The 13,641-nt window shown below is 34.2% G+C and overlaps 2 protein-coding genes and 1 long non-coding RNA gene across 3 annotated transcripts; 2 read left to right on the plus strand and 1 right to left on the minus strand.

The window, feature by feature from the left end:
• Nucleotides 1–1,288: 1,288 nt before the first annotated feature.
• On the plus strand, nt 1,289–2,244 carry LOC129321185 (protein CYSTEINE-RICH TRANSMEMBRANE MODULE 11). Its single transcript, XM_054966868.1, has 3 exons — nt 1,289–1,534; nt 1,645–1,732; nt 1,854–2,244. The coding sequence occupies exons 1-3, from the start codon at nt 1,489–1,491 to the stop codon at nt 1,927–1,929; spliced, it is 210 nt and encodes a 69-aa protein (XP_054822843.1). The 5' UTR covers nt 1,289–1,488; the 3' UTR covers nt 1,930–2,244.
• A 1,267-nt stretch (nt 2,245–3,511) lies between these two features.
• On the minus strand, nt 3,512–6,105 carry LOC129322089 (uncharacterized protein At4g37920-like). The gene is given in 7 exon segments (XM_054968133.1): nt 3,512–4,051; nt 4,141–4,328; nt 4,727–4,971; nt 5,264–5,429; nt 5,814–5,878; nt 5,881–6,021; nt 6,024–6,105. Coding segments are annotated over 7 exon segments (1,107 nt in total). The 3' UTR covers nt 3,512–3,831.
• Nucleotides 6,106–10,888: 4,783 nt separating this feature from the next.
• On the plus strand, nt 10,889–13,374 carry LOC129321337 (uncharacterized). Its single transcript, XR_008595979.1, has 5 exons — nt 10,889–10,997; nt 11,229–11,337; nt 11,867–11,936; nt 12,908–12,982; nt 13,155–13,374. It is a non-coding gene; the product is annotated as an uncharacterized LOC129321337 (long non-coding RNA).
• Nucleotides 13,375–13,641: the final 267 nt, after the last annotated feature.

The following is a 13,641-nucleotide window of genomic DNA, read 5'->3' on the forward strand; positions in this document are numbered from 1 at the left end:
CATATTCAAGAGATCATAAAGCGACGCGCGAGTTCGACTTGGGTCACGCTGAGCTGTCACGTGGCCCACTTTTCTATGACTTGTCTTCAACAGCCTCTTCCAGTCTTCTCCTTTGGATCTCTTCATTTTTTTTTCCTCCATTTTTTTTTATTTTCTTTATCTTCACTATTTATTAAATTTATCATTTTAAAAAATTATTTAATAAAATAATTTAAATGATAGAGATTGAGAAAATGATGGAAAATGGAAGGAAAAAAAATAATACCCCTCCCCGGGATCCCTTCTTTCCAGTTACTGCCTGCCTCACTGCACACCTGTCAATTGGTCCTGTCCCCACGTGGTCCCGTAATCTCCCGCCTGTCTTGTTTGTGAAAAAACTGTTTTTATTAATATGACAGAGAATGTTTATTGTGATCCAATTTATAGTATATATTTATAGTTTTTTGTGTTTATTTTTATACTTTTCTGATATTGTGAAAATTATTAAAATATAAATATTAATAAGAATAAAGTTAAATTTTTAAATAAATTAATAAAATTTAGAGTATTTCTTGATTTAAAAACATGCTGAAAGTCAATTCTACATAAAACCGAAGGAATTAGGTCGCAGAAGATTTACTTAACAGCTAAGTTTTTGATATTTTTTTTTAAGATCGCAAATATTAATACAAATAATTATAAATTTAAGATTTCAGCTGCGAATAAAATATTTAAATTCTAAATATAACATTCAATTGAGATTGTTATTTATAAGCATAAATTATTTTTGAAATACTTTGAAGAATTTAATTTCGTTGATTTGATCTCTAAAGACTTAAATATTATTTTTTCTGCAGGCAAAAGATGGCCTCTGTTGACTTCAACTCTCAACGTTAAGTGGCGCCGTGAGGGTGGACGAAGAATGGCCATATTTAGTACATCAAAATTGTAAAAAGAAAAATAGAATTGGACATAAAATTTTTTAATTGGCTTGTTTGGTATATCAGAATTGCTTTCTTGCAATAATCTGATTCCATCAAAATTGATGGAATCCAATTTCATTGTAGAGATCATGAATCTACCAACTCAACATAGAATTGGCTTATGTGTCATTAAAAAAATAAAATAAAGGGTATTTTAATTTTTTATATTTTAAATATATATATTTATAAAATTATATCATGATTCAATTTTCATACCAAACACACTTTAAAATTTATTCGATTCTGGTTTTAATTTTGATTTTAATTTTATTAAAAATTCTTCTATCATCGAGATCCAAAGTGGGAGTGCTCCAATTCAATAAAAGCGAGAGATGAGAGAGCGTGCGGGAATGAAGAGAAGCTTCACACGCAAGTTTTATAAATAGAGGTCGAAACTAGGGGACGCACGATTCGCAACTTTTTTAACTGTGTCAGCCAAAACCCAAACTCCGTTTCGATCACAGATCGAAGAGATACCTCTGGTTTCAGTGCTAAAGATTGTGTTGGTCGTGTTTTTCTCAGAGAAATGAGTGACCCCAAGTACGGTTATCCCTATCCTCCCCCTCATCAAGGTAGCTTCTTATCTGTTCATAGAAGACTCACTCGTTTAATTTCTTCTTTCCTTTCTAGCTTGCTTTGTGGTCTGTTTCTGTAATATGAAAAAATATTGGTGCTTGTTTAGGTTATTATCAAGGTCCTCCAGTGATGGCGCCTCCACAATATGCTGCTGCTCCACCACCACCCAGAAGACAGGCTGGTTTCCTTGAAGGAGTGGTAATTAACCAATAAACCTTCTTATTAATTATACCAATATTGTTATTTTATTTTCTTATAGGATCAATTTACATTACAGAATATTGTGGGATGATCATGATTTGTGTTCCTCTGTGCCAGCCTTGCTGCCTTGTGTTGCTGCTGCCTCATCGACGAGTGCTGCTGCGACCCCTCCATCATCTTCATCAGCTGATCATCATCATGCAGATGCAGTAGTGTCTGTTCTCTGTAATCAATAATAAGGGATTATTCCTCTCATCACATCATCCTCATAACTATATATAGTGTAATTATTGCTCCTGGATTTTCTATAATATATCAAGATTCAGTCTCTGTTATGCTTTGAATAACTCCGTTTCTACCTCTCTCGGCAGTTGTTTGACATGGGAAGTCAGATTCGGAGGAGTGTTGTAGTTGTAATTATTTATCCAAATGACTCAACAAATATTCTCAGTAATTTTTTTTTCTGGGTTGTAATTTTAAAATTTGATGCGTGTTAAGATCTCAATCGATTATCTTGTATTCTACTTCACATGATATGATTAAACGGGACATATGGTGGCAATGATGGTAATAATTGGAATGAATGAAGGATCGAGCTAACTCCAATGGGTGTGGGTCAGGTTGTCAATTTTCCACCGTCTTTTCGTGGCAAGTGGATTCCCTGCCATCTTCATATGGTGATTGATGGGTTTATTTTGCAAGAACTTTGAAGAAGACTACGAACTAACTATCTATTTTCACATCTCATTGGCACATCTGATTAATAGATTTTATCTATTTTTTGGTTGAGACAATTTTATTGGCTGAAATTTCGAAGATCAGCCATTTTTTATTTTCTCTTGTTCCTGACGTTTAATGGTTTTGAACTTTGAACTTGAAAAGATTATGAAGAGAAATGGTAATACTCCGAGGAAACTCTAATCCTAATTAAAAAGGCCAACGCGAAGACTATGAAAAAGTGAGAGCAAATTGGACTTCTGTTTCACAAATCATAAGGAACTGATGTTTGTGACTTTGACTAAAGATAAGAATTCAGTGCTCAAATCAAAATAATTGAATTTTAAAATGTTAATAATATTAACAACAAAAATTTATTATAAAATAAATAATAGATAAAAGATAGACGTTTCTGTTAAAAATAAGCACGTTAAGTATAAAATTTTATATAAAAAATGCATTCGAACGCTATATTCCCCTGCAATGGGTTGGCCTACGTTGGGTGGCATATTTAAGGAAAACTACGACTCGAACTTAGGACCATCGAGGGCTGGCTCTGTATTAAATTGAGGCATTAAATGTCTCGCCAACTTCAACCTCTCAGTTCATGTGGAAAACATCCCATTAAGGACCTGGTTCATGCTATATTTCTTGGGATGTCTCGCCAAACTTGCGAGAAAAAATTTGATTCATGCACTGTTCCAAAGAATAAGAAGAAAAGAACAAAATCATTCATGCATCCCAGAGAAGCTGAGGACTTATTTCCCTTTTCTATTTGCCGTGAGGGCTAATTTCCTTTCCAAGAGATCAAGGAAATGAATTTAAATGACCAACAAGAGTGCTTCAATGGGGAAAAATAGGAATATTTTATCCGCTAACTCACTAAATATAGATATTGTTCCAAGTTCCCTACAGGCCAAATCCTCATCCAGAGAAAAGGGAGGGAAAAAATGCTCCTCATCAAAGCAAGGCCAAATTGTTTTGATGGGGGGTTTTTAATTTACACCTTCAGCTTTCTCATGAGTACAACCCCACTAGTTTTCCATGCAAAGAAGTAAACATGATTCGAGTCCTCCTAATAGGAGACACAAATATATTAAATCAAGGTATGCCTTAACTTTGGCAAGGCTTGAGAATCAACTTATCTAAATTTTTTATCATAAAAATTAAAAAAAAACTAGATTACACCCGTACAAAAATCTTTGAAAGCAGATAAGTTGGGGCCCCAGCTGCAAGTAGCCACTTGAAAAAACTTTGGTACGCTTGATCATTTCCTTCTTTGACCCTTCTTTCCTTGTTCCCTTTTCCTTTCAAGGTATGAAACAATAGAGCGAGCGGGGAAGGAAGGGAAACTTATATTTTTTAAGGAAAGAACTTATAACTCTTCTTCTGACTTAGAGTCTTTTTCTGCATCAGACTTTTGAAATGTATTTTTTTCCAGATATTCCTCTTCAATGGTTTCCTTGAGGATGAACAGCCTCTGGATAACCACAGGTTCAGTTATCTGCTTGGCTTCCCTGAACTCTGTTTCTTCTTTATTCAAATGATATGCATCAAGCATGATCTTAACCCACTTATGCAGCTCCTTCGGGGTACTGCTCAATCAAGGAGAGAGTTGGAGAAGCAAATAAGAATGATCACAAAAATCACTATTTAAAAATGAAGCAGAAGGGTGTCCTCTTACGTGTATAATGCATCAGGGTCCTTGGTTTCATGTTTACCACCAGGAGAGAAAGCCGTTGCTAATGCAGAGAATCTCTCCTCAGGATCTACAATATTCAACAAATGCTTGAGTAGCTTGATTTCTTTAGGAGCCATGCTCCTTAGACTGCTCTTTGTGGTCTTGTACAATTGATACATTATATCTTTTACCTGCAGAGAATCGAAAAATGTTGTTTGAGCACACAGAATGCCGTATAAACATATTTCTTCTCGGCTTGAGCAAGCAAAATTAAGCTTCCATGTGCTCTATATATGCTGAAAAGAATAAAAATTTGGTTCTTCAGCTTGTACAGATCAAAAGAAACATCAACACTCAGAATTATCAACTTAAATAATTTATTTATTTTTCAGATCTCAAGACAAGAACAGCATAAATATCTACTTTTCTTCTGCTCCTATACTGATAATTCACCATTATATTAAAAAGGAACTTGAAAGCTTCCCATCCTACTGAGATTCAAACACAAAAGTTTATCCATTCAGTGAAAATGGCAGCAGGAACACAAAGTCATGACAAATCCCTGGAATATCATGTTCTATAATTGTACCTCATTTTTCAGTGTTGAAGACTCTTTTGCTTTAGCCCAAGCACTATTTATCAAGAGGATTAATGACGAATCAAGTTCCTTTGCCTTTGCAAGGCTTTTGATCTTCTCACATGCCACATCAATTGATGGTGAGTTGAGAATATCATCAAATTTCGCCTGTGCAGGATCCAATGTCTCCACAATCTCTAGAGTGTTATCATATGCACTGACAGCTGACAAGCATCTAGTCCCAAGCCTGGCAATTGCTGCACAACAAATGGGCCAATCAATTGAAGCAGGAAGATCAAGAAATAATTCTCAGTTTTCTTTTGGATGCATCATAATGAAGAAAGTTCATTTTTATAGTTTCAACTAAACATATAGTTTAAATATCCCACCCATCTTAGATTATGAGTTGGGAACTTGGATTACAACTACAAGGATTCTTAACCATCACACATCTCTTGCTTTCTAGTGTTTACTAGATTTAATTTACAATCAATGTTTATTCATAATATCAGTCCAGAGTCAAATTAATTCCTTTATCCACATTCTCACCATCTTGGTCTTCCAAGCTATCATATGTGTCTGAAAGGAGAGAAAGGTAACGGAAGAATTCCCCTGTAAAATCTTTACGCCTCCTTGCAACTATGGCATTTATATCAGTAGGGCTATCTTGCACCTCCTTGAGCAGGTCACCGTGTCCTTCCATTTCATCATCAATCTGCAATTCTTATACCTGATCAAGCAGAACCGAGGAAGAAGCTCTAAAATCAAGTAAGTGTCTAGACTCTAGATATGAGATAGCTATTTGGTTCCTAGTTTCTACAAATACTTACCACTAGAAAAGAAGGTAAGTTAAAAAAAGAAAAAGAAAAAGAAAAAAAGAATATGAAATTATCAGTTCGTGAGGTAATTGCTGAACAAATTATCAGCTCCCATTTATTTAGTCCAAATCAAATGTTTGACTTGTCATTTTCAAACTAAATTTGAACGAAAGAGAATTCTCAGCTTTTCCTAATTTCCCATCAAGGCCAAAAGACTAATTTTCCAAGCATCCAAAATTGCAAGGGGCGTAAACACAGGTAAATTGATAGCATTGATTTACCTTCTTCATCTTTTTCCACAGTGAAATGAATTTTTGCTTCTTAACTGGGTCATTCTCCATGTCTGCCTCTTCTGGCACCTTCTGTAGAAGCTATCCTTATATTTATTCCACTCTTCTCTGAATACCAAATACTTCCTCCATTCCTTTGATTTTGTCTTCTCAGTCATGAACACATCTATCATTCTGTCGCAAATTTCGGTCATAGTGTACCCTCCACAATTTCAACCTCCTTTTGCTCTTCCACTTGAGCAGAAGATAAACTGCTAGCTAGTGGACCTAAAAACTCTCCCATTTTAGTGACGCACGAACATTACGTTTAGAGAAAAAAATTAGAAAATCATCAAGTACATCATCAGGGAAAAAAAAAAAATGCAACAACCATTCACTGTTGGCTGGCACAACGAGATAATCAAAGCAGAAGTAACACGCTTATTTTCTTTTTCATTTCCCACTAATTTATCAAAACAAAACATGAACAATGATCCAGTCTCAATCGAAATGAAGACTTCTTGAAAACTTATTCTCCGGTCCTCTCTTTAAGATCAGCACCCAAATCTATTGACGCCCATATGACTCATACAAAAACATAGACATGTCCATTTCCCAATCTTATCTTGAGCACATGGAAACTACAGCATGTTAAAAATAAAGATTTAAAACCTTGCGACGAAAACCAGAACAGGGTAAAAAAGAACAAGGAATACTCACAGAGTCGCTCGCCATGTAGGAGAGTGAGGGGCTTGAAATTCTGCGGTGCTTTGAAGCAAGGGTAGAACTTGGAAGGTAAGAAGGTGGAATCAGAGAAGGATGAAGAAATTACAAGACAGCTAGCGGAGTAATTCTCATGGAAGGAGATGAGAGTAGGGGTGGTGCTGTTGAAGACGAAGGCAGAAATCTCGTAAGCCATCGGATATTTCCTCCGATTACGATTCCTCCAGACTAGAGTTCACTCACTGGTTTCAGGCTTTCAGTTAGTTCTATTCCCACATAGCAGAGGCTTGAGGAACCCGAGATGGCGAGGTCTCGGCAGAATCTCCTTCTCTATTATCCGCAAGTAGTCCTCAGAGAATTCCTTTTGTTTTGTTTTCTTTGTCTGTTGGTTTTTTTTTTTTTTTTTTTTTTAAATATTTGGTTTTGTATAAATAAAATTTTTAAGAGCTAGACACGGAGAACTCACGAGGCAGGGCACGGTTCAAAAAGCGCTTATCACATGTTCACGGACGGCATGCTTTTTAGTCCCAACTAAAAGTCCAGATCAAAAACTAAGCTATCCTCTTTCATCATCTTCCTCACCTAATTCAGTAGAAGGATGATAATTAAAGAGGTAAAAATTTCCCATCATAGTATGGGAATACCTAGTTAGAAAGTTAGATTCACTATTACATTCCTGGGTAACATGAAGAAAATAAAATTGACTATCCCTGAGAAGGGAACATTGAGCTTGATCAACAATGTCCCTCAAAGGTAGTTAACATCACAATATTCTTTAATGATGAAGGTAAGTGCTTAAGATTAGTCAGAAAAGATCTAAAATTTGGAGAGACCCCCCTACCGGCACATACTTAGGCCCTGTATAATCCTAATATTTTTTTTTTTTGGTAAAATATAATCCTAGTACTTGGCCACACCTGGAGGGACATCAATTAATTTGGAGCTAAAACCGCAAATCTAATTATTGTTCCCATTGCGAATAGTGCCTTCACATCTGCTGCTTCACTTTTAACTGAACAATTAACAGGCAGTTTAATTTGAAGAAATCATCATGGCCTCTGCTTACCTGTTCCTACACCTAGTCATTGGTTTTGAATAGGGGCAGTTATTCATTAGCTCCTTGTACATATAAGCTCTAAATAAACTAAACAATCCATCATGAGAGATTCCTTGTTCCCCGTAGCCAAAAACAAGATTACATCTATTAACCAAAATATCCAACAGATGAAGCCAAATAGGGTTTGCCGACAAATTTTCTTAGTGAAATCCTCCCCCCTTCCATCTTCAGAATCCACTTGACCCATTCCACACCTTGTAAGGAGCAGAAAGTCTCAAGTTTGTCATCTTTGATCACAAACTTCCACCTGTTTAAGGCATTAGTATAGTCACGTAACAGATGCATAGAGTCCTCCTTAGTATTGCATCTCGTTGGGTAGCTATCGTTACTTTGAATACCTCTCCTTGTTCGAAGCTCCATGCACTCTTCCATGCGTAAAGAACCACATGAAATACTTGATCTTCCCCTAAAAAAGGCCATCGCATATAAGCTTGTTGGTGCGTATCTACAAGAAGAAAATTATAGGCAGATCTAGCAATGAAGGAACTATTAGAGGATGGTTTCCAAAAATGTTTGCCTTCTCTCTCCTCATAGGGTGGGTGTGCTTGAGTCGTACAATCAACAACATGAACGTCAAGCCAGCCACAAAAGTTCCTCCCTATCCCACTTGTAATATCTAAACTTTCAACACAAAAATCTTAGAAAAATACCATGCTAATAAAAATTAAACTCACAAAATCAATTACCATAGTATACAAATTTAAAACTAACTTTTTAAAATTCCTTTAAGAGGTAACCATGGTAGAAAAGGATCAAATGTAATTTTTAAAAACTACTATGGTTATAAGAAGTCTCAATTAATAAAACATATACTTAAAAATTAACCTGTGTAGAAAAATATTAAACTAGAATTGAGGTTTTGGATATATAATTTTAAAGGTCAAGAACACAGCTCCTACCATGATAAGAAGGAGTTTATCATGATAGATAGAAATAAATTTATAAAATAATAAGATTCTAATTCACAAGATATTAGTATAGTCAAGCCCCTAGAGGCCTAGACACATGTCCTAACTCAAATTAATTGCTTAAGTATTTAATTTTGACTAAATATGTCAACTAATAACATTTTCATCGAAAAAAATCAAATAAGCAAATAAACAAACAAATAATTTAACTCCTAATAGCAAATGATGAATCCTACACTGGCAATATTATTATTTCTCAAACTAATTAAATGGACTTAAGGCTTTGCTAAGAAAAGTCTCAAGCATTTGGTTGCTTCCCCTTTGCTCCGCTACATCGCATAGAGGGGTTGTAGCAAGTAATATAAAATAAGTAAAGTATCATTCTTACGAAGATTTGTATTAAAAATATGGTCAAATAAAAAATATGTGAATTCAATTAAGTTGAGAAAATTTCAAACTAATGATTGGGTTTAAAATATAAATTAAATGTGTGAAAAAGTATGAAAACAAAAAAATTGATTTAAGACTTTTGAAAATAATTAGGCTTAGGATTATATATTAAGATTATTTATTCCCCTTTATACTTCAAGAGTACTCAATTAATCCCCAATATATTTTGCTCTTAATAATGAATTATGCTAGTCAAGGATATTAAATTACCTACAAATGCTATCTCAAGTCTCCAAATAGGTGTTTAATTTAATTAATCTCTTAATTAACTAATTAAACTCTAATTGACTTTGCAAGTCTTATGTGACTATGTGAGGTTAATGAGTGTATCTTTATCCCATCAACAAAACCATTCATTTAACCTGCAAACTTTAAGTTTCATATAATTTTACTCAAGTTCTACATTCAAACTAGCTCTCTCAAGCATCATCCAAGTGAATTTAACATTTAAATGGTGGCCAAACATTTAGAAGCATTAAAAAAAGAGTAAAATCAACATAATCATATCATTAATCACAAACACAAAGGAGAAATAAGTATTTAATCCATACAAAGGGTTCAACACAATTCTATAATTAAGGGTTTTAGCCACAAATGTTCATAAAAACCATGAAAAAATACAATATTTCAGCACAAACATTGAACAAAAGGAAAGAAGGAGAATGGAAAAAAAAACCAAGATATGAAGCTAAAATCTCTTCCAATCTTCAAATCCAAGCTCAATGTCCAACAAAATTCATACCCTAACACACCCAAAGCTAACAAATGCTTCCAGGAAGTCTATAATACTAGCCAAAGTTGAGAATGGGTCATATATACTTCAAAATTTTAACTTTATTAGCTAAATAAAATGCTTCATTTGTTGTCGCGTTGAGAGTCGTGAAACAAAATCGTGACTTTAGGTTGACTTTGCTATTTTGCACTATGCCCTTTGCATTTGGTTTCTTTATCTAAAAACCTTTCAAAAATATCATTAAGAGTCCAGAAATATATCTAACCAAACCCTTAAATCAAAATATCATAAATTAGCTTTGAAATATCAAAATAGAGCTATAGTTTGAATTTCCAAAACAATATATACATTTTTCTAATTTAAGTATTCAAAATATATACAATTATGTCAAAATATTAAAAATTTAAGAAAAATATGCTCAAATGATATGAAATTTTAGAGGTTAACATGATCTCTCTCTCATATGAGATACTAAGGGCTCTAAAAATGGCCAACCACTATGCGTAAGGTGGAGGCAAATCAAATGATCAATAATCATGGACATAGATAACCTCCCACCAATGCAACCTCCTACATATACTGGCAAAATCATTGTAATAACCCTAAATAAATTAAAAATAAATATATATATACATATATAGGTTAACTTGCTTTAAGTGTGTTTATATTAGTTTTTGGAATAAATATAACAAGTTAGAGACTTGATCCAGTGGCAGCTGAGGAGGATTTCATATGTCAAGTCTCTAGTTCGAATCCGAAAAGAGACCAAATGAAGAATTAAATTTTTCCTTCTTTTTGCTATGTGAAATTACCAGATTGTCCTTATCCCATTGTGATATAATTCCTTCTCTTTTCCTTTCTCCAGCAGATTTGTGCGTGAGTCAAGAGAGCTGTAGACTTCACCAGAAACTTCGAACCCTTTTCGTTCAGCCCTTCACCCATTATCATCATCCCTGTCGTTAAACTACTCGACGGTGACCTTGGGAGCGAAAAAATCCACCATGGGAGACGTTCAGTGACTGGTTGTTCTCCCCTGTTTTCGCTTCGTTATTCCTTATCTTGCTGTCCATGAACTGTGCGAACGTTCCAAGCTTCCTTGTCGTTTGTCTTTCATCCATCTCAAGTGCTGTGAGTTCGCCGGAAGTCTTTTGCTCTTCTCACGTTGGAGTCGTGCAGCGAACCTTCTCTCTTCTTCTTCTTCCTTTCAGTTCGTTATACAGAGCTGTGACTCATCTTGGTTCCTTGTTCGGTCTCAGTTGAGCGAGGTACAGATTATGGGATTTTTTTTTCTTTTTCTTTTGTTGCTACTGTCAAGTTTCTCAGCTATGTTTTTAATTTGTTATGCTTCCTTCTACTCGATTCTGGCTGTTGCTCTGTTCTTGTAAAATGTCCACGCATTGCTAATGGTTGGAAGGAATCAGGTCGTCGGAATTGGTAGTGCTGGTCATGAGCTAAAATTAACGCTGATTCTGGTCTTTTTCTTTTCTTTTGAGCAGTGTTTTGTCTTCCTCTATTCCTTGCATCAGCTGGAGAATTCCATTTTCTCTCCCTGTTCTGCTGTAGGTTCTGTCTTCTTCGTTACCTTTGCTGTTATTGTTGTTTCAGGTGAGAATTCTTCAGCTTTCTTCCTTGACGAACTTGCGTGAGAGGAAGTGTGAGTTAATACTGAAATTACAAAAATTTTTGAGAGTATTTTGCTACTGTTGCTCGTGCTGTTGTGGGAGCTAGAAAGTGATTTTCAAAGCTTCATAACGATATATATATATGGGTCTGGATTCTAATCTAAATTAAGTTTTGTTAGATTGGTTGATATTGAGAATTTGATTAGGATGAAGTTGAAAGAGAAGAACAAAATTGAAAAAAAAAAATTGGTGCAAAGTATAAAAAGAAAAATTTTCACCTCAAGGAAATAGAATGGCATGACTAAAGTTTTATGAAGAAAGTCATAAGGGTAAATAATAATACTTGGAGTAACTTTAAATTATAGATTTAATTTTTGAATTTTAAATAATGATAGTGTGGATTCAATTCTCAATTGGAAATAACTGGATATTGGTAAAAGGTGGAATTGGGAAGGAAGCCTTTGTAAATTAAAAGATGATTTATTAAATTTTGGCTACTAATATCTTTATAGGACGCGTGGAGGAAGAGGATCCCGATAGAAATTAAATAAATAATATTTTGGAGATTTGAAATCACAACAGGTAAGTGAATAGCATTCCTTATGAGTATTTATTGAAAATCTTTTATTAAAATATTTCATTTTTATGAATTATGTTAGTTTTAGAAATTTTGAAATAATGATGAAGAATAGTCATATTATGATTTGTGTATTTTCTCAAGAAATATATTTTTTTTATATTGATGAAGGCACCTTTGCCTATTGAATTTCAAAATTTCTTGATTACATGATTAACGCAAGTTTGTAAATTCGTTATGGTGTATCGATTTGACAAGTTTCATATATTTGAAGCAACTCATGCGAGTTTGATCTTGAGAATGAAAATTTGACTTCACAAGTAATTATTTCTCTCGCATGTTTGAAACGGGCTTTCTAAGAGAACTCTATACAGAACACTGCTACTAACGGCAGTTCCGTTAGTCCGTAGCGCGCTGTGGTTAAATACTAGCTAGTTTGTTTCGTGAGTTTTATTCTCACGTTTGGTATTCGTGGGCTTCGTACCCGCGTTTGATTTCGTGGCATAAGCCGCGTTTGGTTACTTACCCTCGTGGGCTGTGTGTCCACGTTTGTTTCGTAGCTTCGGCTGCGTTTGGTTACTTACCCTCGTGGACTGGTGTGTCCATATTTGTTTTCGTGGCATAAGCCGCGTTTGGTTATTTACCCTCGTGGACTATGTGTCCACGTTTGTAACCTGTTCTGTTGAGTTCTCAGAATTTTAAATGTTGATTAATATATGTTTTCGAAGTTTATCCAATTTTTTTAGTAAATTGTATCACTTCGAGTTTTATGAGAGCAGATTGTTTCTTTAAACATGATAACATAAAATGTTTTCAACTTATTCTTATTTTATAAATATGATTATGCCTCACGTACATTATAAATCTTGGTAGAATTACTTCCAACCATCTGACACCCTTATTATAAATTGTCGATTGAAATTTTAAGAATTTTTCCATGGGAATGCTATTCACTGGAAAAATTATTTGGTCTCAGATTGGTTAGCTGACGCCGATTTCATCAACGACCTCAAAAAGGGCAACTAACTACAGTGGGTGGACATTTTGATTGGTATTGTTGCTTTAATGTAAATACATAAATTGTATGTCTTTTGATTTGAAAGAAATAGCAGATGCTCCACATAGATTGTTGATAAATTTTATTTTTGGTCTGTATATTGGTTGTTGGCTGGAAGGAGCTACGCTCCTGATTTATACTGATATTTGTAAAATTTTTATTGTAGAATTTTCAGGAGATCCTAGTTACAGGGGAGGTTCTGCCGAAATTTCTACAAAAACGTTGACACTTTCTTATGACAATGAATTTAAAGAAGTTATTTTAATTTTTATATGATTTGATTGAATTTTATTCTTCTCTTGAAAAATGAAATAAATATTCATTTGGAGGCTTACGGGAAGGTGAGAATGGTTCACACCCGTGCCGGTCACCCTCCATTTTGGGGCGTGACAATCATGGTATCAATTTCAAAAATTATAACTAAATCATGGTATCATTTTTTCAACAATTACAACCTTATACTAAAAATACATGGTTCTCAAAAATATCATAGTAGCAATAGTTCCACACAGTAGCAGTTTATGAAATATATAACAAATGCAGGATATCATGTTCAGCTATATATATATATATATATATATATATATATCTTAAAAATATTTTTTCTACGAATAAATAAGTATTTCATACATAAATAAAATTTCAACCATATA

This window comes from Prosopis cineraria, unplaced genomic scaffold (assembly GCF_029017545.1).
Source record: "Prosopis cineraria cultivar Desert tree isolate PC_DT_omini unplaced genomic scaffold, ASM2901754v1 PC10, whole genome shotgun sequence".
In the NCBI taxonomy this organism is placed as follows: domain Eukaryota; kingdom Viridiplantae; phylum Streptophyta; class Magnoliopsida; order Fabales; family Fabaceae; genus Prosopis; species Prosopis cineraria.